General features: G+C 52.0%; 1 protein-coding gene and 1 long non-coding RNA gene across 3 annotated transcripts in view; both read right to left on the reverse strand.

The window, feature by feature from the left end:
* Positions 1–233: 233 nt before the first annotated feature.
* Positions 234–27333, reverse strand: part of OLFM2 (olfactomedin 2) — a 60046-nt gene continuing 32946 nt past the window's right edge. The window contains exons 2-6 of one of the 2 annotated variants that reach the window (XM_032310506.1): positions 4424–4573; positions 3320–3466; positions 2864–3083; positions 2415–2521; positions 234–1376 (exon numbers count right to left, since the gene is read on the reverse strand). In XM_032310506.1, coding sequence (XP_032166397.1) covers positions 699–1376; positions 2415–2521; positions 2864–3083; positions 3320–3466; positions 4424–4573 — 1302 coding nt within the window. In that variant the 3' untranslated portion in view covers positions 234–698. The remainder of the gene's footprint in view (positions 1377–2414; positions 2522–2863; positions 3084–3319; positions 3467–4423; positions 4574–27333) is intronic. The other variant, XM_032310517.1, reaches the window with a different exon arrangement.
* On the reverse strand, positions 14883–21702 carry LOC116571948. The gene is made up of 3 exons (XR_004278060.1): positions 20910–21702; positions 19196–19285; positions 14883–15479 (listed from the first exon to the last, which is right to left on the reverse strand). It is a non-coding gene; the product is annotated as an uncharacterized LOC116571948 (long non-coding RNA).

Genomic DNA, 27333 nt, shown 5'->3' on the forward strand with positions numbered 1-27333 from the left:
TTGTGATAGAATCCTCGGTTGTTTGGATCAAATTGCCGCCAGACAAACTGTTTTCGGACAAAACAACTTTGGCTTGGGTCTCCTCACCTGTCTTCCCCAAGGGCTCGCCCTGCCATGCCCCCGACCTGGCCCCCAGGCTGGGCTTGTCAGCCTGGGACCCAGGGGACCCAGCTGGGATGGGTCTCCAGGCTCCCACTTAGCCTCCACCTTGCCTCCTCTGCCCCACTGGGACACACAGAGCAACCAAAGCATCAAATGTCAAAGGTCCCGTTTATTCCAGCAACCTGGAAAGAAAGTGTAAATTAAAAAAGAAACATTCATGCACTCAAATCCTTGAAGGGGAGGAGGGGACTCAGAGGGAGGGCCTGGGAGGGGGGGCGGCATGGGAGGGGGAGGGAAGAGGGAGCCGGAGCCGCAGACAGGGAAAGAACTGGAGAGTCAGATCCATGAAAAGAAAGAGACGAGGGACATCAATAAAAAGGCGGAAAGAGTGAAGTATCAAAATCAGAGACCAACAAAGGAGGAAAGACACAGAGAGAAGCACTAGTAGAAATACGGGGGCAGAGAAGGAAAGCCTGGCGAAAAGGGAGGGAGAGGGGAAAAATGGAGGGGAGAGGGGAGAGAGAGGGCCCGACAGAGACAGAAAGCTGGAGGGACCCCCAGCGCCCCCGCGCGGGCAGCCAGAGCTCCCGCAGCCGCTAGGGGTCCCCCGCGGTGCTGATGACGTGGAAGAGGGTGACGTTGTAGAGCACCTGGTGGCCGTTGTTCCAGGTGTAAAGGGCCCGCTCCCGGGGGTTGTAATCCAGCATGGAGATGTGGGAGTACTGGTTGTGGAAGGGCACGTCCGTGTACTCGTAACTGGACGTGTTGGTGAAATAGGCGAAGTAGACCTTGGCCCCGGCCAGGTGGGAGTTGGTCACGTAGAGCACGCCGCAGATCATGAAGGCCTCCCCGGCGCTGCGCTTCGGGTAGCCGGTGTCCCAGGAGCGCACGACCTCGAGGGTGTGCGGGTCCAGCCGGCTGACCACGATGTTGCCCGCGTTCTGGTTGGTGGTGTACACGGCCCAGAGCCCGCTCTCGTCCACCATGAAGTCCATGTCCGAGAAGCCGCCCCAGGAGTACGGGAAGGTGTTGTTGTAGCCGGCCCCCGGCAGGCTCCGCTGCACCAGCACCGAGCGCGAGCGAAAATGGTACTTCACCACCACGTTGCTCTGGTACTTGTTGTAGAAGAGGGAGCCGTTATACACCACGTGGCCGGTGCCCGCCCACGGCTGCGGCAGCAGGTGCTGGATAAAGTTCTGGCCTTTGATGAAGTCCCCCAGGGTGCGGAACTCCAGGACCCGCCGGCCCTTGTAATAACCATCCATGTACCAGACCTACAAGAGAGCCGCTCGTCGCTGCCCAGCCGCCCCCGGACCCAGCTGCCCAAAGGCCCCAGCAACCACGCGGGCATCACCCGAGGTCATCAGGGAGCCACAGTCACTAAGTGGTCAGGAGTCAGTCGTGGGATGCCCAGTGGCTATTCCTGACCGGTCATAGTCCCAGGAATGACATCATTTGATCAGGAAACACCACTGGTCTGAAACCAGACACTTGTTACCTAAGGATCAGAGGAAGTCGTGGTCCATGGTGACTCGCGGGGCCCAGGAATTCACCACTCATTGGAGATGGGATGGTTAGTGGCCACTGGACAGGCCTGGGCTGACAAGGTCACTTGAATTCAGCCCTGTAGCCACAGGATGACCTCGCCTGCCAGCAGCGGCTCCTCTCCCATCGCCACCTATGGTCGCCATGTCAGTTAGCAGGCGTGAGTGCCCCCCTGAGTGCTGATGATCGGGCCAAGCGTTTTAAAAAACTTTCATGCCAACGCAATCATGACCATTTTGAAGGTACAGAGATTGAGGCTCAAAGACACTAAGGAACCTACCCAAGGTTCTCTAGCTAAGAATTCGGGGGCAGCAGGATGCAAATCCAAGTCTGATTCCCAAACCCAAGCTCTTCACCACTTGGGTGAACCACCATAATCCCGGGGAGGCCAGTGATCCTAGTGAGACACCAGCTATTGACGACCTCTAGTCTGTGACACTCAGTGACGGCCTGGTGACCGGTGTCAGTCACTAGGATAGTCACTGGACAGTTAGTGGGTGGTTCCTGTGGGTCAGAGGTGATGGGCATTCGTGACCATAGAGACCACTGGAAGTCTGAAGGTCAACAGACTTGGTTATTCTCGGGGCTGGGAGGTCCTCCATCACCTGGTGGTTGCTAGACAGTAGAGGGGAGGGCCAAGGGCCCTGGAGATCCTAGGACACTTCAGGCTACAAGAGAGGCACTGGTGTGGAATTACGGGGCACCTGTGGGCAGCCACAGGTTGTCTCCCCCAGGGTCTGACCCTCAGAGTGGGCACAGTCACTCACCCGGCTATCCGCACTGGGGGCCATTGTGTCGGTCATCCAGGAGCCGAAGCGGGACCCCATGGCCCGAATGGTGATGGGGTTACTGACCCCAGTCAGCTTCCCACAACCTGGGAGGCAGGAACAGGGTAGATAAGGGTAAAGGATGGAACGAGCCCAAGTGGAACAGGGCAAGGATGACGTGGTATGATCCAACTGGGAAGAGCTGGGACCAGGGTAAGGGGGGATCCAGAAACCTGATCCCAAGATGGAGTTAGGTTGCAGGTAAAGGGACTGGGAGTCAAGGGTCAGGGCCATTTCCAGTTTGGGAGTCTATTTTAGGCATTGGATAGAGAAGTCAAAGGTCAAAGTTTATAAGTTAGAGGTCAAAACTATGTCCAGCTTTTGGGCCCCCAGGGGGTATTAGGGATGAGCATGGAGGTCAGGGGTCAAAGTCAAGGGTCAAGGCATACCCAGCTTCTGGGCGCAGGCATGGAGCCGGGCCTCCAGGGCCATCACCCGCTGCTGCAGGTCCTCGTAGCCGTAGGCGCCCATCTCCTCCTGGATGGCCGCAAGGCTGCTGGACAGATTCCTCACCTCCTCCCGCAGGCGCACGATGGTGCGCGTGTCCGCCTTGTACTGCTCCAGGACTGAGCTCAAGGGCAACAGCTCCGACATCCTGTCCTTCAGCTCCTGCCCACCAAAAGGGAACCCTCACTGATCATAACCCCTGACCTTTGACCCAGCCTTTGACCCATAACTTCACCCCCCTATCTCTGATGCACACCTGGCCCTTGACACTTGGTCCACAGTAGACCCTGGAGCCCAGCATACCCTTGGTCGTTCCCGGACATGACCCCACTCTCAGAACTAACGGACGCCGATCCCAATTCTTCCCGTGGCCTCTGACCCGACCCAGAAGGACCCACCTGGAAGCTCTTGGTTGAGAGGGACCCGTCGGCTGCCCGGAGTCGGGCGTCCAGGCTTCTCATGAGGGTCTCCATGCTGCGCACGTACTGGAGGTCGCGGTACGTCCGCAACTCAAGGACCTCCATGGACTGGGAGACGTTCTGGACCTAGGAGCTTGGGAACGTTAGGGAGAGCCAGGCTCCTGCCCTCCCCGAGCCCTGAGATGCCACAGATGAGGCCTGGTGGAGCCGGACGGAGGCCAATGGCCCCCAGTCAGTTCTTCACACAGCCGCCAGAGGGAGCTGTTTAAAAGGAAGACCCTGCGGGCCAGTCCTGCCTCCTCACCATGTTCCTCGATGGCAACCACCAGCCCCTTTCCTCTCATGGACTCTAAGCTCCTTCCCTCCTCAGAGCCTTCCGACCTGTCGATTCCTCTACCCCGAGCGCTGCTTCCCCTCTTCTTGCCACGCTGGCTCGCTCATCCTTCCCGCCTCATCTCCAGCATGACCTGCTCAGAGTGGCCTTCCCCGACCCCCTGCTTCCAGCAGCCCCCCATCCTTTCTCCCATCCTTTCTCCCTGGTTATCTTCTTCCCAGCTACACCTACCACCTGGAACATTCTTACTCATCTGCCTCCTTCCGGTGAGATCCTCACGGGCAGACCCAGTGTCTAGCTTGTCCCCAGCGAAATCCCCAGTGCCCAGCATTGGCCTCAATTAGATGCTCAGTAAGTGCTTTTCAGCTATGAATGAACTGAATTCTCTTGCCCTGTGTGCTTCTTGGGTTGGAGGGTGAGACGCCTCCCCAAGGAACACAAGACAGTTTCCTAAGCAGGTGAGTCTGGGGAGCTGAAAAGCTGAGCAGGGCGTGTGTGGTGAGGCCCGAGATCACACATGGGAGACTCGGATGCGGTCTGTCCCGTCCCCACACAACCCTCAGCTTCTCCAAAGAAGCCCCGAACAGATATTGACTAAAATATCCACGTGAAGGGGAGCCAGGTGATCCACCAGCTCTGAACAATCTGCATGGCTAGATCTAGCCCCCAGCTGGCCTGGATGGGGGCCGAAGGCAGGGTGGGAATTGGGAGATTTTCACGGTCTTCTGGGGAACCTGGAAAGTTCTTACCTTCTCCATCAGCTGCCGCAGCTCCCGGCTCCGACCATCGCGGGAGCAGGTGCTCTGTGCGGGGATCACAGCCGTGCAGATGCATTTCCCGTCGGGGGCCTGAGCCGAGGTGTACAGCTGCCAGCCTTCCTCTGGGCTTTGGAAGAGGGTCTGTAGGGAAGTCAGGGGTCAGAGAGCAGGAACCCAATGGGGGAGTCACCCTGCCCGTGCTGGGGGAGAAAGAGGACCCAGGGAAATAACAGATCCCCTGGAATGTGCTGGACTATGTGCCGAATACCTGATGCGTGTGATCCCAATCCCTCCTCAAGGAAACCCATTTTACAGATGATGAGACTGAGGTACAGGCTGTTAAGGAACACGGCAAGGAACTGAGGGTTTCGAGCCCTTCCGCAAGACAGGAATTCATTCTCTCCCGCATGCTCACATCCACACAGCACTGCCTCCATAACTGTCAATAGGGCACAGACCCACTGGTATTGATCCCCAAACCTGGACCTCCCTCTCGGCTTTCCCAGAGCACTGTGAAACATGGATTCTGCAGACAACTCAGGGGCTGCTAAGTGCAACCCTACTGTTGTTATCTCTCACCCCACCCCTGCTCCAGAGAAGCCCAAGTAAGATGATGGCCAAAGGGTGACAGATTCCTTATAGGGACTTCTAGGCCCTTGAAAAGAAAGCATCACGGCAGACTCCTACATTCAACTTCAGGTCAGTTTATAGGTTTAGAGGTTTAGATAATTCAGGGATCAATCATGGCTGTTGCCCAAGCCACACTCCTTGGAACACTGGCCATCTTTCCAGGCATGCGCAGTGAGCAAATAAACCCGGCATTGCTGGGTAAAACAAGTCCCTTTGATGCAGGACTTATCAGAGCCCTTGAAGGCTAATGTGCATCAGGGAACTCCAAAATTTTCTACACCTACTAGAAAATACAAGTGCCCATTCTATGCCTGGCATAGGGTCTGGGATAGGGCTAGGAAGAGAGGAATGAAGACAATGTCTGGCCACTGCCTGTGGATGGAGGAGGCAGACATCAAACAAGTAACCCCCCCCCCAGTACTTCCAGAACTACTCACAGCAGTGAATGCTGCAAAGAAAGTGCAAGGAGTAACATGGAGTCTTCCTCAGGCTGGGGATTTCAGAGGAGGTACCCCAGAGGAGGGACATTTGAGTTGAACTTGAGGGATGAGTGAGCCAGGAGAAGGGGATAGGGGAAGGGACACTTTTGATAGCACAAATTCAAATCAATATCTGGAGGTATTTAAGAAACATTGCTCAAAAAGCACTAATTAGGGTTGCCTGGGTGGCTCAGTGGGTTAAAGCCTCTGCCTTCGGCTCAGGTCACGATCTCAAGGTCCTGGGATAGGGCCCCGCATAGGGCTCTCTGCTCAGCAGGAAGCCTACTTCCCCCTCTCTCTCTGCCTGCCTCTCTGCCTACCTGTGATCTCTCTCTCTGTCAAATAAATAAATAAAATCTTTAAAAAAAAAAAAAAAGAAAGAAAGAAAGAAAGATTGTTCAAAAAGCACTGAGTAGGGACGCCTGGGTGGCTCAGTGGGTTAAGCCTCTGCCTTCAGCTCAGGTCATGATCACAGGGTCCTGGGATCGAGCTCCGCATCAGGCTCTCTGCTCAGCGGGGAGGCTGCTTCCTTCTCTCTCTCTTCCTGCCTCTCTGTCTACTTTTGATCTCTCTCTCTCTCTCTCTCTCTCTGTCAAATTTAAAAAAAAAAAAAAAAAAAGCACTGAATAATCACTGGATGGAACATGGTGGGCCCCCAGAGCAGGCCCCCTTGAACTTCCCCAGAACATTCTGGACTTAGTCATAAGTCTCAATCTTTTCGTTTTTATCAGGGCATAATGGTCTCCTTTGTTCAGGAAATATTTGGTAAGTTCCTACTGTGTGTCAGGCTCTATTGTGGACACTGAAAACACAGCAGTAAACAAAATGCGCAAACACAAAAGCTCTTCTAGAAGCTTACGTTAGACAAAGACAGAAATAGACAAGTAAATGCCAAATATTTAAAGGGTGATGAGTGCCGCAGAGAAAAGTAATATAGGGAAGTAATGATTGGGGGGGGGGGTGCTGTGGTTGGGGGTTGCAATTTTAAGGTGGCCTGGGATGGCCTCCAAGAAAGTGTCATTTGAGTCAAGGTGAGGGATGAGCCATTCAGATACCTGGGCATGTTCCAGGCAGAGATAAAAGCAGGTGCAAAGGCCCTGAGGCAGTACCATGCCTGGTATGTTAAGGAAACCTGGGAAAGGCTGGCATGGCTGGAGGAGGGAGAAAGGTAGTGGGGCAGAGGGAGGGAACAGGACAGCTTGTGAGGGACCTGTGGGCTATTGGAATAACTTCGTGGTTTTTCCTGAGGGAGGTGGGAACCACAGATGCTTCCGAACAAGGAGGGAGGTCACCAGATTCAGGTGCTCACCGGCGCCCCCTGGAGGCTATGGGGGGGGGGACAGGCTGGGGAGCAAGAACAAGACCAAGGCCAATGAGACCACATAGGTCCAGGTGAACAGGATGGGTGGTGGCTGTAGAGGTGGGCAACGGAAAATTCTGGTCCTAACCAGGATGTGTTCCTACATACCTGGAAGAAATTTTGATAAAACCCAAGTGTTTTACAGAGAAACAAAGCCCCACAATAATTGTTCATTTGGACAGCTGTTAACTGATCGCCCCACAGAAGATGTTCCCATGAGCTGTAGCAGAGATAAGCCGGGCTGTGAGTTATGAGCAATGCTGGAGATGCCAGCTATTAGCGCACCTTTTTTTTTTCTCTTCCACTCAATAAAGTCTTTTTTTTAAAGCTGATTGTAATGTGAGAAACTGATGTAATTGTACAGATGAGCTTGACTCCTCCACTAATTTATAAGGGAAACAAACCATTCATAAACGCCATCTGAAATTATTGTAATTAGTCATTCTTTGTGCCTTGGGTTCACCCTTTTGAAGTTGGGGAGATCCCCCTTTTTACCAGTCCACGTCTCCTCCATGGAGCAGTGAAGTCACCCACCTTCTCAGCCTTTCTCGCACACAGGGATGATACAGGTAGAGCCAACACTCATGGCTCTCCAGGCCTTCAGTGCAGCAGGCCCCCCGCCCACCCCCCAGCAGTCCCCAACAGTGCCACATAGGAGTTATTGATAGATGTCAGCTGCCCTCTCACCTCTCCGGTAGGAAGGCTCTGATGGGCCTGCTGCAGACAATTCTCCAGGGGACCCCACTGGGAGCTGTGCTCCAGGTGCCCATGGTGGTGCCCTCCTCCTTAGCTCGCTCTGCATGGGGGTCCTTCACTTCCCCAATCGGTTCCTGGTGGTATCACCTCCTAGGTGGGTACTTGCACTCAACCCCCTCCACTAGCTCTGCTTCTGAGGGAGTCTCACCTAAGACAAGGGGGGACCCAAGAACGCCTTCCGCCTCAATTCCAGCAGAATGTGAGACTAGCTTTGTCTCTTTTCATCACAAATCCGGTTCTTTAAAACAAAACAAAGCAAAGAAGTTGGCGCCTAAGCACCCCCATCCGTGTTCCCTTGGCTCTGATCTCCAAGCAATTTGGACAGAACCCCCTCCCCGCCCCCCCCAAGATTCTCATTTGTGCAGAGACAATGCAGCCTGGTTCAACATAATTAACATCTCCTTTCTACAATTCCTAGTGTGTCCTTTGAAGCAAACAAGCCATTTTCTCTCAACATACGAAATATTGAATTGTAAAAGAGAACCAAGATTTAAGTGGCATGGAGAGAAGGCCTCCACGGCTTTCCTAAAATAATTGTCTGCGTCGGACGCACCTCGCTGAAGTGTTCTCTGCAGCAGTGTAATTAAATGCCTGGGGCTTGGCTGCCAAATCTGAGCACAGCAGAGATCCCCGAGTTTCGCCTGGCAGGTTCAAGTTCAAATCCACAGTCAAGTTCACGTCCCCGGGAACCACTGGAAATGTCCTGAAAGGCTCCCTCTTGAAGAGTGCAAATGCTGGCTCTCTAACTGGGTTTAGCTTGGAACCTCGGTCATGAACTCTTGGAGGTAACAGCCCTAGGGACAGAGAATGGCCCGTCTTAAGAAAAATGCTTTTAACAGCAGGTGCAAGAACCCAGGAACTGTCCAGATACAGAAACCTGCGATCAGGTGGCCTGTCTCACCTCAGAAGTGGCAAATGTACTGGCGAAGCCAGCTGCTCTCTTGGCTGAGCTGCTGGTTCTGAGTTTGATATTCCTGCTAATGGGCTCTAAGCGGGTAAGCTCTGAGCTCAAGTAGCTGTTTCTCAAATTGTCTTTTCTGGCTGGGATTTCTTTCAAATACTTTTGCTGAGGATGATGCCCCAATTAAGCAGCAGTCCCCGTAACAGGTCCAGGACTGACACACAGGAAAAATTGTTCTCACTGTCACACCTGGAATCATCATCTCAGCCTCCAGCATTGCCACCTCCCTCTTGGTTCCAACACAGTCCCTGGTTCCTCCAGGGGCGGGGGGGGGGGGGACAGCTATAGAACCTCAGGGAAGCCACCCGTGGAGAACTGGCCATCCGGGGTGAGCCAGCAGGAAGAGAGCGAGCGGCTGCCTCTTAATAAGACAAGGATATTATTGCATTTGAGGCTGGGTAATTTAATCAGGAGGCAGAAGTGGCTTGGAGCTTATGTATTTATTTGTACCCTGCCCTGTTCCAGAGGACTCCAAGTGGTTTACAAGGATATGTAAACTACCACACGATAGCTTCAATTAGATAGCTGAGAAGGAATTCGATGTTTCTGGACGGCAGTCTGCCAATCCCGAGCCAAAGCCTCAAGGTTCCTGCATTTGCATTTAACCCAGCCAATCCCAGAGGAAGAATTTAGCCCAGGGGAATCGTGTGGACTAGCATGCAAGTGTTACAAGGATGCTCATTTAAAGCACTGTTTCAAATTGGACCACTGGAATTTCCCCCCTGCAGTGTTGGAGGGTAGGGGGCTTTTGCACATGCACAGCAGGGAATACTATGCAGCCATGAAAAGGGGAGTTTAGGGGCGATTTTTATTGTCATCTTCAGATTGGTCTTATCTTCTAAATTTCTTGATCCTTTAAAAAATTTTTTTTTTTTTTTTGCAAGGGAGACAAGGAAGGAAGGGAAAAGTGGGGACATTGAGCCAGAAATTAGGCTAAGAACAACTCATCCCTTTAAAACCCGAACAACCAGCATATGGTCAGGCCATAAATTTGGCTCCAAGTTCCTTAGCAGCCAACTCAAAAAGGAAAAGCTGGTCATTTATGCGGCTCCCAGTGTCCCGAAACAAAACGCGCCAGATGCTCAGGGGCTGGCTTCCCTATTTTCGGTACCGAGAACAGGCAAGGATCTCTCCCACGATCCTCCCAAAAAGGAGTCCCTGTGATGTCACCAGCATCTCTCCCGGCAACACTCTTATCCCGGGTGGTGGGGGGAGGGGCAAAACAGGTGACGGGGATGAAGAGGCACAATATTCCAGTTATAAAATAAATAAGTCACAGGGATGAAAAGCACAGCATAGGGAACGTAGTTGATCTATTGTAACAACGTCATATGGAGACAGATGGTGACTATACTTCTCATCGTGAGCCCTGCATAAAGTATACAATTATCAAATCACTATGTTGTACACCTGAAACTAATATCACATTATATATTTTTTCAATTAAACAAATGTATGCCATGGGACACCTGGGAGGCTCAGTCGGTGAAGCGTCTGCCTTCGGCTCAGTTCATGGTCCCAGGGTGCTGGGTTCGAGCCCTATGGCAGGCTCTGTGCTCGGCAGGGAGCCTGCTTCTCCCTCTCCCTCTGCCCCTCCCCACTGCTCGTGCTCATGCGTGTGCAAGCCCTCTCTCTCTCTCTCTCAAATAAATAAATAAAATCTTGGGGGGGGGGGGCTTCTGACAGAAACAACTCATTTCCTTTAGATGTTTCTCACTCCTACTCAGATGGTAGAGCAGAGTCTGGAGTTCGGGCTGCCTGGGTTTAGGTCCTGGCTTGGCTACTGGCTCGTCCTCTTTCTGGAGCAAGTTACTTCATCTCTGACGAGAGTCCCGTGGAGCTGGGGCTGAGGCCATGGGATGAGGAACAGCCGCAAAAGGCCAGTGTTGGAGAGGAGTGAGCCCTGTGGAAGATGGGAGATGCTTCCTCTGTCTTCAGCCCCATGTGGCTCAGTTGGCTCCCTGTCCTGGAGGGGAGTCCTGTCTCATCTTGGCCAGCCGGCAATCAACAAGTCTACACTGCTGGTCCTTGTCTCTGGTCCATCCTTGGGTCTTCCTGAAACACCTGCTTTTCCCACCTCTAGGTCTTTGCCCTGGCTGGACCCTCTGCCATGAAGACTCTTGTCCCATCTCATGGCCGGGCTAACCCTTCCCATTCCTGGGGGCTCTCGCGTAAATATCTCTTCCAAAACCAGCCAAAAGTAGGTAATTGGCAGGCATTGTCATTCGGGCCTTTGACAGGGGAAGAAACTGGGGCAGAGGGTTCAGATCTCCAGTCTACACCTCCATGCCTTCCCTTCCCAGCACTGCTTCAAGGCCTGATCACAGTGGCCGTTAGGACCTCACAGGGTGGCCACTGGCTCCGCCTGCCTGCCTCTGCCCCTATTTGCTTGGCTCACCGACCACATTCCTTGGGGCCTAGCATGCTGAATGTTTGTTGAATGAATGACTGGACCGTGGGTGGCCGGGGGGGACAGAGAGCAAAGCCCTTGACAGAGCCACCATGCGTTTCCCATTCCGCCACCGAAATAGCTTCTGTCTGTCCTCAGGAAGAATCAGAGATTGTGTGGTATCAGGCTGGAGACAGGCACCCGGCAGGCTCAGAAGTGGTCACAGCTTCTCCCTGACTGCAGGGACGGCAGAAGGGCCGTGATGAATACTCAGGGACATGTCTGCCACATCTGAGCCATGACAGGGGCCGCGTCCCTTCGGAGGGCTTGAGATAACACCAGTCTGCTCCTGTCAGACCTCGAGATATTGGGCAAATGCCCCCCTGAGTGATAAGCTTGACAGGTCTTAAAGACAGTTATCAGCTCACCCGTGCCTCCAGAGCCTAAGCCCCTGGGGCTTTTCCTGCGACAGCCTGTGGCTGGGGGCGACTGTGAGCCCATCATTCATTCACTCATTCATTCCCTCCTTCCCATCTTGCCCCAAGCGGCTATTCAGGCCAGTAGTGCAGCACAACCTTCTACCTTCTGAAGCCACCCACACCTTGGGGACAGAAGACCCTGAGCACTTGAGCCCCAGGCAAAGCCAGGACTAATGTTCCAGGATGTCTTAGTCTCTGCCATCACAGTGCCAATGGGGACCAGTAATCAATGACTCCGACTCTCTTGGGAAATGCAGGAAGAGACCCAGGTCGTTCAGTCCGACTGACCTCTGCCACTCAAGTCCAAGGACGGTGTGGGGAAGGCTTGCCTTGTACAGGTATTTACACACTCAGTCCACTCCATCAGAGTGTGGCCTACACTGCATTAGAACCACCATGAATTCCTGCAGACAGCCCTAAAAGTAGGGTGTATGGGCAGGGGTTTGCATGAAGGCCATGGATTCTCATATCAGGGTCACGTCAGTCATCACTCAAGCTTGCATTGAGGAAGTGCAAGTCCCCACCATCCCCACCCATAACACTCGAGGACACCCCATTTGAGAACTTTTGGGGCGGGAACAAACCTTCTCCTGAGCCTGCTGATTCTCCCAGGCCTCCTTTCATGTCCTCTATGACTCCTGAGCTCTTTATCACCCCAGGGCCTTTGAACTTGCTGCTCACCACACAGTTGTCCAGGTGAACCATAATGCGGGCCTCCCCAGGGTAGATGCAATTGGGACAGGGAGGCCCGAGCTCAGGATCTGCTGAGGGGCCGGACCCGGGTGGAAGGAAAGAGGAGGAAGATGAACAATAGGGCGGGCGGACGGGGCGTCATTTACCGAGATGGAGAAGGCTGGAGGAGGGGCCTGTGGCAGACCAAGGGGCAGGTGGGGGGATGGAAATCCAGAGTCCAGCCTGACATGTGCATCTGGGGGCTGCCTGCAGAGAGATGGGATTTAAAGTCACAGAACGGAGGAAGGAAAGGAGCAGACACCGAGCACCCCCACCAAGGCCTCATATTTTATTTAACACCCATAGAGCTTGCCCTTTGCTATGGACTGAAAGTCTCTGTCTCCCCAAAATTCGTCTGTTGAAACCCCACCCCCAACGTGATGGCATTTGAAGGTGAGTCCTTTGGGAGCAAGAGCAAGCAGAGAGCTCCCTCTCTCCTCCTCCTCCTCCCGGGGACACAGCGAGAGGGCGTGGTTTGCGAGCCCGGAATCCGGAATCCGGTTCTCTTCAGACACTGAATCCGCCCGCACACACCTCGATAGACTCTGTAGCCTCCAGGACTGTGAGAAACCGCGGTTGGCTGCTCAAGCCCCTCCATCCGTACCCGTGTGTTCTAGAGCCCACACAGACGAAGGCACTAAGCTGCTTTACATGCCAAGCCCTCACGGCCTCCCCTGGCGCAGCGAGGTGGGTACCAACACTAGCTCCGTTTTACAGAGGGGGAAACTGAGGCACAGAGAGGCACGTCCGTTGTCCCAACCCACGCTGTGGATAAGTATCCAAGCCAGGATTTGGACCCTGACCTGTCAGACTCTTAAATCCTTGAATCCTCAAATCCAGAGTCTCAAATCTTAGCCACGATGCTCAGGGGAGAAGAGTCTCTCCCTCCGCGGAAGCTTGGCCTCAAGACTTGCAGCTCTGATCCACTCTTCCCCGAAAAGCCCGAGCTGGCTTTTGACATGTCACTTCCACATTGAACCTTTTGTGGCTCTAGGTGCCCTCCGCCTAAAGCCAGTCATTAGTCCTACCCTGAGGAGCCCAGCTAAATTCTGAGCCTCCCCACTTGCCTGTCTCCGCCCCACAGTTATTTTAGTTTCCTTTTCCTGCCGCTGGACGTTCCTCTGGACTCTGTTCTTTGCTTAGGACACTCTCCCCCTCCCCTTCACATGGGGAAAACCTGCTAGGGCCTTTAGAGAGTGGGGTGTTCTGGTTTCAATGCTTTAAATGGCATTTTTTAAAAAGATTTTATTTATTTATTTGGCAGAGAGAGAGGAACACATGCAGGGGGAGCCGGAGAGGGAGAAGCAAGCTTCCCGCTGAGTAGAGAGCCCAACACAAGGTTTGATCCCAGGACCCTGGGACTATGACCTGATCTGAAGGCAGATGCTTAATGACTGAGCCACCCAGGCGCCCTTTTAAATGGCATTTTTAGTATCGCCCACACAAGACATACACACACAGAGTCCTGTGACCATGAGACAAGCCCGTTCTATGCAGAGAGGTCCCTCAGCATCATGAGAGTGGTAGTAGTAATAATAATAACAACTAATAATAGCATCATCATCATTATCAGTAAAGCTGACATCAATGGCATACATCCTGTGAGCCAGACCCTATTCTGGGTGTTTTTGCAGCTAATTTTTCACCAATCCTCCTAAGAACCCTGTGCAGTCGAACCAAAATAAATGTTCAAGTCCTGGATATGCGGCTACCCCTTGTGAGTTCCGAAGCTGATCACTTAGCCTCTGTCATTTGTAAAAAGGAGATCAAGACTGTCCTCTGTTCCCCAAATGCGCACACACACTTAGGTGTAAGCTGCTGGACAGCTCCCCCTTGCTCTGTATGGTTGGGAACTACATTTCCCACACTGCCTTGCTCTCTGGCTTCCAGGAAGGTCCAGCCAATGGAAGGCATTCGAGGAAGACCTGAGGGTGGGACAAAGGGAAAAGCAGGGGTATTTCTCCCCTTGTTGTGTCTTGTGTTCTGGCCTACCTACATCCCCTTTGTGGCTTCAGCTTTCACTAATAGTTCCACTCCTGGGCTCTGTACCACCTTTTCATCTGACCCCAGATACAGGGGTCAGGCTCTCTGCTGTTGCTAATCTCTGGGTTTCATCTCCAATCCTTGTTTAGTTTTATATCTCTTCCATCATCTTTGTATCCAGTTCTCCAAATTAAAATCCCTACAGATCCTCAAAGAGATGTTTCTTTAGTCAGACCCTGAAGGAAACAGTAGCTGCTCAATAAATGCATGTGCACAGACAGGGAGCTCTAGAGTTTGACAGCACAGGCTGGTTTCAGTCCAAATTCCAATCTGTTCCTTCCTGTGCGACTTGTGGCAAGTAGCTTAACCCCTCTGTGCCTTTTTTTTTTTAATATTTTTTAAAGATTTTATTTATTTATTTGACAGACAGAGATCACAAGTAGGCAGAGAGGCAGGCAGCGAGAGAGGAAGGGAAGCAGGCTCCCTGCTGAGCAGAGAGCCCAACGAGGGGCTCAATCCCAGGACCCTGGGATCATGACCTGAGCTGAAGGCAGAGACTTTAACCCAGTGGGCCACCCAGGCACCCCATCTCTGTGCCTTTCTTAACCTTTCTGCTTTCTCATCTAGAAGCTGTGGTTGTAACAGCCAGACTTCACTCAGTTGTCCTCAGGTTGAGGAGTTAGAACATGTCAGGAGTCAACTGTAGCGCCCAGCACACTGCATGCTCAGTCAGGAGGACCTTTTCTAGCAACCTGGAACCACCGATGTTCTAGAATAGTTCCATGTCCCCTGCTGACTTTTTCTAAATCATTTTTTTATTCTGGAATAACTTTAGACTTACAGAAAAGTTGTGAAGATCGGATGGAGAGCTCCCATATGCCCTCCACCCAATTTCCCCTGTTGATAACATCTTACATGCCCATGGTACCCTTGTCACAACTGAGAAAGCAACACTGGTGCACCACTATGATGAAATTTCAGATTTTATGGGATTTCCCCAGGTTTTCCACCCATGTCCTTTTCCTGGTCCAGAGTCCCATCCAGAATCCCACGGTGCGTTTAGTCCCCACATCTCCTTCATCTTCCTCTCACGTCTGTGATCGTTTCTTGGTCTTTCCTTTCTCAGGACCTTGGCAGTTTTTAGGACTAGTGGTCAAGGACTTTGCACATGCCCCACTGGCTTTGAAGGGCAGGAACCAGGTCTTAATTTCTCCCCGCAGTTCCCTGGCACACCGCCCGATGCCTAGCACACAGTGGCTGCTTCACAGACACTTCCTCCTAAGTGAATGAATACATGAATGGCAATCATTTATTTCTTTATTCTCCCACACCCCGTGTTCTGTAGGCATCCCTGCCAGAGGCTAGATCTAGAAAAGTTCACAGTGAAATAAAAGCTCTTCTCTTTTCAGAAGGGTTCCTTTTTGATCCTTTCTTTGTAGACATCAAGGATTCATTTCTTTAATATTTAGGGGTTTTTGTACCAAAGAGAAGCAGCTACATTTGCATCAGACGTCTCATTTTTCAAGGCAAGGGAGAGAGATCCTTCCTGCAAGATGGGTTTCTTCCTTCCCCAAGCTGTCACTTGATTTCTCTGCCTCTCCCTCCCCAGCCTTTGGGCCGCTGGCAGGGGCAGAGTGGGGGTTTGGGGCTCTGGAATCATCCATACTTTGATGTCCTCTCTGTCACAGCCCAAGGAAGCTTAATTAGAACTCCACAAAGTTGCCGAGACCAAACCAGCCTCAGGAACTGGTGCAGGAGCCTGGCTGGTGACGGAGATGAATTAGAAGCTTTATTTCCCATCCCTCTGAATGGCTCAATATTTGCCACGGGGACTTGGAGGCCTGCCTTTGGGTACACAGAGTGTGCCCTCTTTCTAACATTAGCAGGTCAGAAATGGGAACTCCCTTTAGCCATGCAGGCCTGCAGGTCTGGCTGCTTTTTATTTCTCAGCCCTGGCAGGGGATGCTGAATGCAGGGACGTGAGAAAAATGCCCCTGTCGAGGTCAATCCCCACCCCCCCCCCCAACAGTCCCCACTGTTGGAAGACACTGGCCCGGGTTTAATCTCTCGCCTGAAGTTTGTCAGAAGTAAAAATGAGCCTTGGTGAGCTTTTCCGACACTTCCCTCGACTTACAGGAATTCAATTTCTAGACTGGGCATAAATTTGCAGCCATCAGCGCCCGCGGTGGGGGCTGGGGCTGGGCATATTGGCCGGGGATGGATTTCTGAAATCAATCCGTCGGCATGTGGAAAAGGTCGTCATGGGGGAAATTTATCTTCCGTAGCTGGCTGAGGCATTTCACGCCGATAGCCAGGGACGCCCCTGCACAAAATGGAGGTGTTTGCTGCGAGGTTCCCAGATGGGGGCTGGAGGGAGGAAACCTTGAAGGCTGGAGAGTGTGGTCAGGAGGTGACAGGAGACCAACCTGCTGGCTAATAACTCACAGGGACAGCCAGCAGCCAGCACTGCCTGAAAAGCCACTTCCACTGGCTCCGTGTATGACCCTGGGGGGCGGCGAGTTAATGTGGGGTCCAAACCTTTTGTCATTTGGCTGCATCTTTGACAAACATCCAGGGGTTTTGAGGAAGTGAGCCATAAATGGCGTTCAGCTCCTCCAGCTCCGGGGAGGTCACAGAGCTTGGTCATTGAGGGCTCCAACTCTGGAGCCAGACACCTGAGTTCAAATTCCAGCTCTGCTCTATGACCTTGGGCAAGCAACAGGCAGCCCAAGCCTCCGTTTCCCCAACTGTAATGTGGGGCTAAGAATAGGAGTGATGTTATTGAGATTGTTGTTAATGGATTCAGATGGCTTAACACAGGCAATGTCATACACAAGGGAGTGTGATAAAATTGATTATGGAATAAAAATAAGCAGATAGGTGCTGACAGAGAACACAAAAAGGCAGCCAAGTATCTGGGGGACCTTTAAATCTGCATTTAAATCCTGGCTCTGTGTTACCTTGGACAAGGTACTTATCCTCTCTGAGCCTGTCTCTCCAAAGTGGGGGGGGGGGTGTGATGACAATGTTGGTGTTTTGAGGGTTAAGGGAGCTAATGTATTTGAAAGACAAGGGAAGGGGTGAATATAAAACAGTACAAGTGCTGTACTGGGGGCCGCATGGGGTGCTGTAAGCAGAGGCTGCTGGCTACGGACCCTGGTTGTAAGGGTTCAGGGACAGCTTTCTGGAAGAAGCTAGAACCAAACAGACTGGATGAATGGGCAGGAGTCCACAGGGTGAGTGAGAGGGTTCTAGGCAGAAGGAGCTGTGTGGGCAAAGACCTGGGTCGGGGGGAGAAATGGGCATCCTACAAATATTTACTGAGCACCTGCTATGTGCTGGGCACACTTTAGGCACTGGAGACACGGCAGCAAACGAGACAAAGATCTCAGCCCTCATGTCAGTTCCACTCTGGTAAGAGGAGACGCAGCACATGCAAAAGCTGTGCAATGGAGTGCCAAACCTCAAATCGGGAGGCAGGAGGTGAGCTGGGTATTCTGCCAGTCTGTCCAGATCCCCTCTCCCCACTCCTGCAACCTCTCTGTGCTCTGGGAGGCTGATCCCTGCAGCCCTTGCCTCCCAGAAATCCCTGCCCTCCACTGGAAGCTGGTCAATGATGGCAGCCATCAGAAACAGGGAGCAGAGGAGAGAGAGTTTGGGGGTGGGGGGAGACACAGTTCAACCCATAACCACATATGAGTAGGGGAAGATCTGGTCAGGAACATCGTGGAGGATGGACTGGCCCAAGCAAGACAGAGACACAGAGAAGTCCACCAGGTGAGCACATTGGAGGGCTGACTTGGCCCATCCTTGTAAGTTTTCCAGAGCTCTCAAAGAAATGAATCTCAAAGACAGAAAACGGTCCAGCCACGAGACACTTCCTCCTTTCAGAGGGGAGGGGGCAGTGACAGCCACCAGGGTCACCGGAGCCCTTTGTTAGCGAGAATGGGCCACTTGAAGGGAAATCGATCCCAGCTAAGCGTTGAGCAGCTGCTCCCAGCCAACGCTTCCAGAGAGAGGCCCTTTGCCCCTTCTCCTCCAGGTCTGGGACGGGAGCCAGCAGGAGCCTGAAGATTATTCTGCCAGGTGGCAGGTCCCAGAAGGGCCTTCAATCAGCATGCATTGTGGTGTCCATCCCAGGTGGCATTTCGGCATCACCTCCAGCCTCAGTACTAAGCAGAGACCAGCTCCCCATGTAATGATTATTATCGTCCCCAGCCTTGCCAAGCACCGCCTGTGTGCCAGGCACTATTCATGCACAGTGCATGCGCAAGAGACGTCCTAGTGTCACCTCCTAGACACGTGACCTTGGGCAAGTGACTTGGAACTCATTGTGCCTCAGTTTCCCCATCTGTGAATCAGGGTTGTCATGGATGTAAATGAGTGCCTGTGCACAGAGCTTTGAACCATACAAAGAACCATGTAAGGTGAGGGAGGAAAAGTCAAGAGGTTGAGTCTGGTAAGGAAAAGGGGGGAACAGGTGCCATGCTGGATGTTTCCATGGAGGGGATTTAATATGGCGAGTGTAAGACTGAAGAGCCAGAGAGGCTGAAAGAGGGCAGTGGGGGGAGTGAATGATCAAAAGAATAGTAAAGGCAAGAAGCTTCAGTGCTGGCAAGGCAAAGGGAGGAGCCCAGGAGCTGGGACCACTAAGCAGGACTCGTGACCCCCTGAGTGGAGGGCAGGTGGGAGCTGGACCCAGGAGGAGACAAGGCCACAGCCTATGGCAAAGAAAGGAGGGAGAAATCCTCCAACTGCTACCACAGCCTACCATTGGCTGAACCTAACAGGAAACCAGGGAGCAAGGGAACTTGGGAGATGTAGTTTTCAGGGGTCACCTGTCCTGCAGTACAGAGAACAAAGAAAGGGCAAGGAACACAGCTGAGGGACACCAGGTAAGTGACCAGCCCACAGGTCTGTGGCCCCGTGCCGCCTCTCCCTGAAGTTGTCTTAACCACCAAGCTACAAACTTACAGAACATTTGCTCGGCTCACCTCTCCCATTTCCTGCACCACAATAAGTCTGATGGGACAGAAATAATGCTGGATCCTTCTTGTCCATAGTTAAGAGTGAAGTTTCACCTCCTACAAGAAACATTCCCTGATTACCTCCTTAAAGAAGCCCTTTTCAGTCCCCATCGCCGTGCCTACCGCTTGTCATGGCAGATGCCTTACTATATATATTTGCTGGCTGCTGTGGCTCTTTCCCACAAGGAAGTAAATGTACAAGTACAAACACCTCAGGTCTTGGCAATTACCATGTTCTCAATGCCTAGAACAGCACTTGGCCCATAGTAGGTGCTCAATAAATGTTCGTACAATGTTTTTTATTTTGTTTTGTTTACAATGCTGCTGGTTTATATATTAAGCGGTGGGGCTAGAATTACAAACAGAGGTCTGTGGGGCTACAGAGATGCTGGTGTTTCTACTCTGATGCCCTCCAGCCAGCTACCCAAACTCTGCCTCCTCCAGCACTGAGAGTAAACATCACCGCCTCCAGGAAGCTGCTCTATCCCTACAGACAGATCAGGGACCTCTCCCATCGTGTGTCTCCATAGTTCCCTACCCCTTCCCTCTCACAAGATTCTTACATTTTATACCTTTACTTGCCTGGGTGGGCGTCTGTTTGCCCTACTAAGCTGTGAGTTCCACAGGGGCAGGGCTCCATCTACTTTCCCACTGGGGCCCCCAAACTAGCACATGCTGGACAGAACAGGCAAGCCTCATCAGGACATGAATGAATGAATGAATGAATGAATGAATGAATGAATGAATGAACAAATGCCTCCTGCACGCTCCGAGTCCTCCAAGGGACCTCCTTCTTCCACTCTCTGTGCCCACCCTCTCTCAGGCTCACTTCCCTTCTTCCTTCTCCTTCTCAGGGTGGGTATGAGGGCTCTGGGTTTTGAAGGAGTCATGGGATCTAAGGCAGATGGGGGCAGTTTGGAAGCACATAGACCCTGGAGCCTAAAAACTTGAGTTCAAATCCTGGCTGCTCCGCTTTCTAGCTGTGTGACCTTGGGCAAGTGATTTAACCTCTCTGTGCATCTGTTTCCACACCTGCAAAATGGGTAGCAGAGCAGTGTCTTTCGATAGGACCATGGGAGAATTAAATGAGCTGTCGTGACCTGCTTCAGAGCAGCATCTCTTCCTCTCAGTTCCCATCTGAAATTCCCAGACAAGTTTGGGAAGCAGAGGGCTGAGTCTCCAGCAGTTAATAAATCCAGAAAGGATCTCAGCTGTGTCAAGGGAGCCCTGGTGCCAAATTGGCCTGATTTTCATCCCAAGAGAGCTGGGAACAGTTCTGGTGTCAGACATCCGTGCTATGATCGGCATAAATGCCCTATGCTCTTGTGACCCTGTTCATGGGAGCCTGGGGGTATAGGAGATGCTCTTGGGTCTCTGCCCAGGTCTCCTCACTGGGCACACCCACCCCACAGATGCTGAGTGGGAGCTCCCAGCACTTGTGATCTTTTCTGGAGACCTGGAGACCTTTTCTGGGCTTTGGGTAATCACCACTCCCTGGAGACCCTGAGAGGCATCACCCGCCCCCCAGAGCAGCCAAATCAGAATTGACATGGTGGTCCAGAAGCCCACCCTTCTGCAATCCAAGTTACCTTGCAGAGGGACCTCCACCCCCATGGAGCAGGGAAAAACCGGAATTTACCTGAGGCTTCACCCAGCTCCCCCCCACTCCTGCTTTCCTTACCCTCCACTCACAGTTAACCATGTGCTCCAAATCCCTGACTCGGGATTAGCTTCTCGGGAACCCAACCTAAGATGGGGGGAAACAATAAACATTCAACCTAACGGTATCTGTATGGGTGTCCCTTCAAAGTTCACGTTCATACCCAGGCACCACGTTCTGTCATTTCCACCTATACAGGCAATCCGCCTGCCAACCCTGAGAGCAGCTCTGGCTTCAAAATGCATCCCAAGTTCTGCCCAGTCCAACCAGTCTCCGTGTGCAGCCCCATCACTACTCTCCAAGGCTCGCTCTGTTGCATTTTTCACATAAAAGGGCACTACCCCTTGATCCTGCTTTAAAATGAATCTTGCTTCTTGTCTCTCTCCCCCACGACACCATCAGCTCCCCCAGGGCAGGGATGTTTATTGCTTTACTCATTGCTGCGTTCTCAAACTAGAACAGTGCCCAGCACACGGTACGGGCTCAATAAACACTTCTGGACTCAAACAAGGAATCCTTGAATGCATTCGCTTGGAGACTGCTTTAATCGCCTCTTTCTTGTACAGCTTTACAATTTCTCATTCTTCTACTCACTTCTCACCATCTCAGCAGTCATCTCCCGGGGGAAGGTGCCTCTGCCCTCATGCCCCTGCTGCCAGCCTGGCCCCACAGCAGCCAGAGGGCGCCTGTGAGAACCTCAGGCCATATTCTTCCGCTCTCTACAACACTCTATGGCTCCTAGCTCCTCTGGGCAAAATCCTCACCACAAACCCACAGCGCCCTGAGCAATCTGTCCTGTTCCTTCCCTGCCTTGTCCTGCCCCTGTCCCTCTCTCCCCTCCCCCACTCTGCCCCAGCCCTGCGTGTCTGCTCCCTGCTCCTGCAACACCTCGAGCCTGCTTCTTCTCCCTCAAGTCTTGATGCTGGCTGTTCCCTCTGCCTGGAATGTCCTTCCACCTCCTTCAGATCTTTACTTAAATGTCACGGTTTCCAGAGCCCTTCCTGGATGGCTCCCACCCGGGGTCAAAAGTACAAGCGTCTCACCACTACCTACCCCCTTGCTACCTTACCAGCTTCTGACACGTTTGCACACGGACTGCATGTATAATCATTCTTCCCTCCAGAACGCCAGGCAGGGATTTTTACCTGTTTTTGTTCACTGCTATGTCACCAGCACCTACAATAGCGCCTCACACACAACAGGTACTTGGTACCTGGTTTGTTAAAATTCTGCACAAACACGCTTTGAGGCAGGGACTCGAAGTGTCCCCCTTGCACAGATGAGGAAACCAAGGCCCAGCGGGAGGTCACGGGTCAGGCAGTGGCCCATGCACTGGGGCCATAGACGTTTCCCTGGTGTGTGAGATGGTGCGTGACTGTGTGTCATGTGGGCTGGTCTGAGCCTGAGGGGCTGTAACTGCCTGACCGTGGACCTGGGAAGCCGCCCGGACACGTTCAAACGGATTTTGCATGAGTCTCTGTGTGCAGAAGGGAGGCAGCGGGCCAGACCACAGGCAGGTGCAAACGCGTGTCTGTGTACTCGCTGTGGGTGTGTGACAGTGCAGGGGAGGATGGGAATTTGTGCAACCAGAGCCAAGCTCTGTGTGTGTGTGTGTGTGTGTGTGCGCGCGCGCGTGCGTGCAGAGGGGTAGCTCCAGGAGGCTTGGATGGGGTTGGAACTGAACTTGAAGGAATGTGGTGGGTGAGGGAAGAACCCCGTCAGCCACAGGCCTGTTATTTATAGACGGATCTTGGTTCATAAATTCTAAATGTTTTTTTTTTTTTTTATCTCTCTCACTGCCAGGCCCCTATAAATATTCATGAGCTTCCTGCCTTGGAATATTTAAGTAGCTGAAAGGAGGAGTGGGTGGGCCATGAGGGGAAGGGGGGGGTCTCCGTTGTTGTTGGAGGACATGCGGGTGGGGAGAACGGGGGGTCTCTCTGGATTTGCCTTCTCCCCTCCGGGCTCCCCCTCCAAGCTGCAGCTGGCAAGACAGGGAAGGTTCTCGGCCAATACAGAGATCTCCCAATGCCTATTATTATTCTTCCCCGGTGTCTGTGGAAAAATACCGCCCACTCCGGGGGCAGAGAAGGTGTCTGCGTTGTTTTCTCAGCTCCGGCTTGGAAACTCATTACCCTGGGACCCCCGGCTCCGGAGGGAGGGGGAGGACCCTCAGATGTGCCAGGAGGCAAAGGCTCTCTGCAGGCAAGCCACCGGGAGGGCATGTGGAGCCCCGTGCCTGGCCCCGAGGAGAGGGACGGGTCATAAAGGTGGGTCCCTGCAGGAGGAGATTAAGCATGTGCGTGGGACACTGCAGGCGTGAGCGTGCAACTCTCTGAAAGTGTGAGTGACCGTGACGGTCAATTCAACTATTCACAACTTTCCCATTTCTTCTCTCTCGGGCGCATCATAGAGCTGTGCTTCTCCAGCGTGGCCCCATGACTCCCTCTAACCAATGCCACGTGAGTGTCGGTGACTTGCCGGTGACGGCTTTAAGAGCCACTGCGTGATTTGCCACCTTCCTGTCTCAGCCATTGTGGAAGTGTGTGCTGATGAGAAGCCTGTGTCAGCTGGGGTCCCCAAGTAACCATACAAGGTAGAGACCCCTGTCAACTGCATGAGTTCATTTGAAGAGCGCATGGACGTGTGGCACCTCTGGGTGGCCGAGAACACACTACAGTGCATAGCCACTTATAAGCCCAAGTGTGTGAGCATCAGCGAGTGTGTGAAATTACACATATGCACGTGTCAACCAGAGACAAGGAAGAGCGTGCAAGACTGTGGGGGAAAGACTGTGAGTGTAAAAGGCAAGGCACTGCACTGCACACCTCCAGGGGGCACTGTTCTCAGAGCACACCATTCCCCTAGAATCATGCCATCGTCACAAATACGACAGTGTCGTCACGGGGGAGGCAGTGTCTGAGTGTGCTGCCTTGGTCGGCTGACCGTGTGTCTGTGAGACCGATGTGGTCTCTGCATGTGGTACATGAGGATTTGTGTGTGGCTGTTGTGTCATTGTGTACATCTGTGCAAAGCATGTTGCTGTGTGTCTGAGGCACAGGCATGCGTTTGGGGCTCTGTGTGTGTGTGTGTGTGTGTGTGTGTGTCTGCTGCAGTGTGCATGTGTGAGCCCCTGTGTGTTACATGCCTGTGGAATGTAGGGACCGCTCTAGTCTGCACCAGACAGGTCACAGTCAACATGGAAGGATGGATGGCCGCCTTCGGCATTCCCGAGCTGTCGGCTCCACTGAGCGTGTTTCCCAGCTCATGGTTCTGCACTGGCTCAAACTCAGGTCCTAGGATGATCTTACATCGGAAAATAAAATCCATGCCCCCTCATTAGTCCTGGGACCTGCCATGTCACTTGCAATGGCTATTAATCATAGAGGTACTCAACAGTTCAAGGGAGGAGTCTCAAAAAGCCGGGAGATCCCCACAAAGCAAATCTGCTCTCCCTCATCTGCCCCAAGATAAGCCTGTTCTCTGTTTCTGTCATCCTGAGCTCTGCTCTGGTCTACCCCAGGACCTGGGTTTGGCCTTGTCTATCTCAGGTTTCCACTATAGCTCTGATATACTCAGGACCTGAATTTGTTCAGGCTTATCTTGGGTCTTTCCCTAGACCCCAAGTTTAGCCTCTGTGTACCCAGGGTTTGGGGCTGACCCTCATCTGTCTCAGAGTCAACCATGGAGTATCTTAAGACCTCAAGGGTATATCCCTGCTCTGTCCCAGGACTTGAACTAATCCCCAGTCTTGGAACCTGAGTTGAGCCTGGTCTATCTCAGTATCGGGTTCCACCTTCACTGAGCTTGACTTCATAAATGGCTGAGAAATCCATTAGCTGAAGCTTCCTCTTCCTGAGCATCCCCCCACTCACGGAGCTCAGGCCCCTGAATGTCCACTGCAACTGAGTCTTGTGTCCTGGGATTAACGAGGGTAGGAGAACCTTATTTTCCAATGCCATTACCTGAAGTTCATCAAAGTGGATTTTATGGGTCTTTTTCAAGGATTATTACAAGGCTTTCTTGATGGGCTATTACAAACGGCATTAATCTTCAAGAACAGGGGACTTTATGGGAACCAATCACAAGTCTTACCTCATAAATTCTGGAGCTGGACATCTGAGCTCTCTCTAGGCCCAGAGGCCAACCCTCAGGCCAGGAGTTCAGGAAGGGACTTTGAAGAAGGCTTTCTTCATGGTGGTGCAGCACAGGTGTCATGGGGCCACTTGAACTAAGCAGAAAGACTCTAGACATTCTCCATTCTCCTCTAACCTTCCTTGATTTCCCAGGGAAAATTAGAGGCATAAAACAGAATCCCGGGGCACCTGGGTGGCTCAGTGGGTTAAAGCCTCTGCCTTCGGTTCAGGTCATGATCCCAGCATCCTGGGATTGAGCCCCGCATCAGGCTCTCTGCTCAGTAGGGAGCCTGCTTCTCCCTCTCTCTGCCTGCCTCTCTGCCTACTTGTGATCTCTGTCAAATAAATAAATAAAATCTTAAAAAAAAAAAAAAAGAATCCCTCTTCTCCTGTCATTATCTCCAAACTTCTTCCCCAACCTGGCCCCTACTTCCTGCTGCAGTGGAGGAACTGCCCTGCATCTTAAGGTTCACGCAGCTGTTCTTGTTTTGTCCCTTTCTCCCTTCTTGGGAGTCTTACACAATCAATATCCTGCTCTGTCCTGCATATTCAACTTCTCCCTTTCAGGCAGATCTCTCTCATTAGTTTTTAAAGAACTCAAGTCTCTCCTATTAAAAAACCAAAATACCTTACTTGATTCCTCCCTCCATCTGTCTCCTACTTCTTCCCTCTCCCTAGTTGCCTACACTAACTCCCTCCTCTACCACTCCTACCTAGTTTTTGACCCCACCATATGACCAACACAGCTCTTGCGAAGTCCACCAACAGCCTCCATGTTTCTAAATCCAATGGACATACTTCTCAGCCCAACACCTTCCTTGACCTCTCAGCAGGATTGGACTCTGTTGAGTGTTCTCTTTCTTGATACATTTCCTTCCCTTGGACACTATGACACGCGCTTGCACGGTTCCCTCCTACATCGACACATCTCCTTTTCTTCATCATCCGCCTAGTCATTAAATGTTACTCTAAACCAGGGATTCTCAACCTCAGCACTAGTGATATTTTGGCTGGTAACAATTCTGCACCCTGTAGGGTGTTCAGCAGTTTCCACCCACTAGACGCCAGAACTACCCCATCCCAGCTGTGACAATAAATGTCTCCAGATATTGCCAAATGTCTCCTGGGTGTGAAATCGCCTCCCAGTTGAGAACCACTTACCCTTGCCAAAGCTTCCATCACCACCTGCATGCGTAAATGTCTTCAGAACTCCAAACCCACATATACCGCTGACTCTTTGACCTGCCCCACTTTGGTTGTCTCAAAAGCATCTCAATCCCAACATACTCAAAATGAAATGCAAGATCTCCTCTCTTGAACCTAGTTCTCATCATCTTCACAGCACCTCCCCCTCCCACTGCCGCCAAGTCAGTGGTTCAGATGCCCGGGCGTTATCTTCACCGCCATTTCCATTCCCTCATCAAGTCTCACTGATTTTAACTTCTTGGTATTTTGTGTTCATGCATGGCTCTCCATCTTTTTTTTTTTTTTAAGTTTGATTGATTGATTGATTGATTGACTGATTTGACAGGGGGCAGAAAAGAGGGAGAGAGAATCTCAAGCAGGCTCCCTGCTGAGCGTGAAGCCTGACACGGGGGCTCAATCCCACACCCCAATATCATGACCTGAGCTGAAATCAAAAGTCAGACACTCAACAGAGTGAGCCACTCAGGCACTCTGGTTCTCTATCTTTATCACCACTCAGTAGTCCAATTGAGTCCAAATGGTCTACTCTCACAGTTCAGAAAGTCTGTCTGGTCTACCCTGATAGACCTTTTCTTTTGCCTTTCTACTCTACAGATGAGAACCTCAGGGAACTTTCACAATGCGTATCTGATTATAACATCCTCCCAACCGAAACCTCATTAGTAGATTCTCTTTTTTCTTAGAATACAGACAAAAGTCCTTAACACAACCATAAAGCCCTGCAGGTTTACCGTAACTTTACTTATCTCTGCTTTCATTCCACACAGTCCTTACCCTCCAAGGTCTTCTTTAATCTGTCATACTGTCCACACTTTCTCTCACCCCAGAGCCTTTGCATAAGAAGTTCCGCGTTGGTGGTATAGTGGTGAGCATAGCTGCCTTCCATAAGAAGTTCCCTCTGTCCAGAGCACCCTTTGCTCTTAGCTTCAGATCCCAGCTCTTGCTTTCTATACCTTTCCAAATTACCTCAAATCCCTTTATTAGAAGCTCTTATAACACCATGGATCTTTTCCTGAAAGCTGTTATCATAGCTGCCATTTATACTTATTTGTGAATATTTGACCATTACCTGTCTCCCCATTTTGAAGGATGCCCCACGCACT

The sequence above is a fragment of the Mustela erminea genome, chromosome 1, assembly GCF_009829155.1.
Source record: "Mustela erminea isolate mMusErm1 chromosome 1, mMusErm1.Pri, whole genome shotgun sequence".
NCBI lineage: Eukaryota > Metazoa > Chordata > Mammalia > Carnivora > Mustelidae > Mustela > Mustela erminea.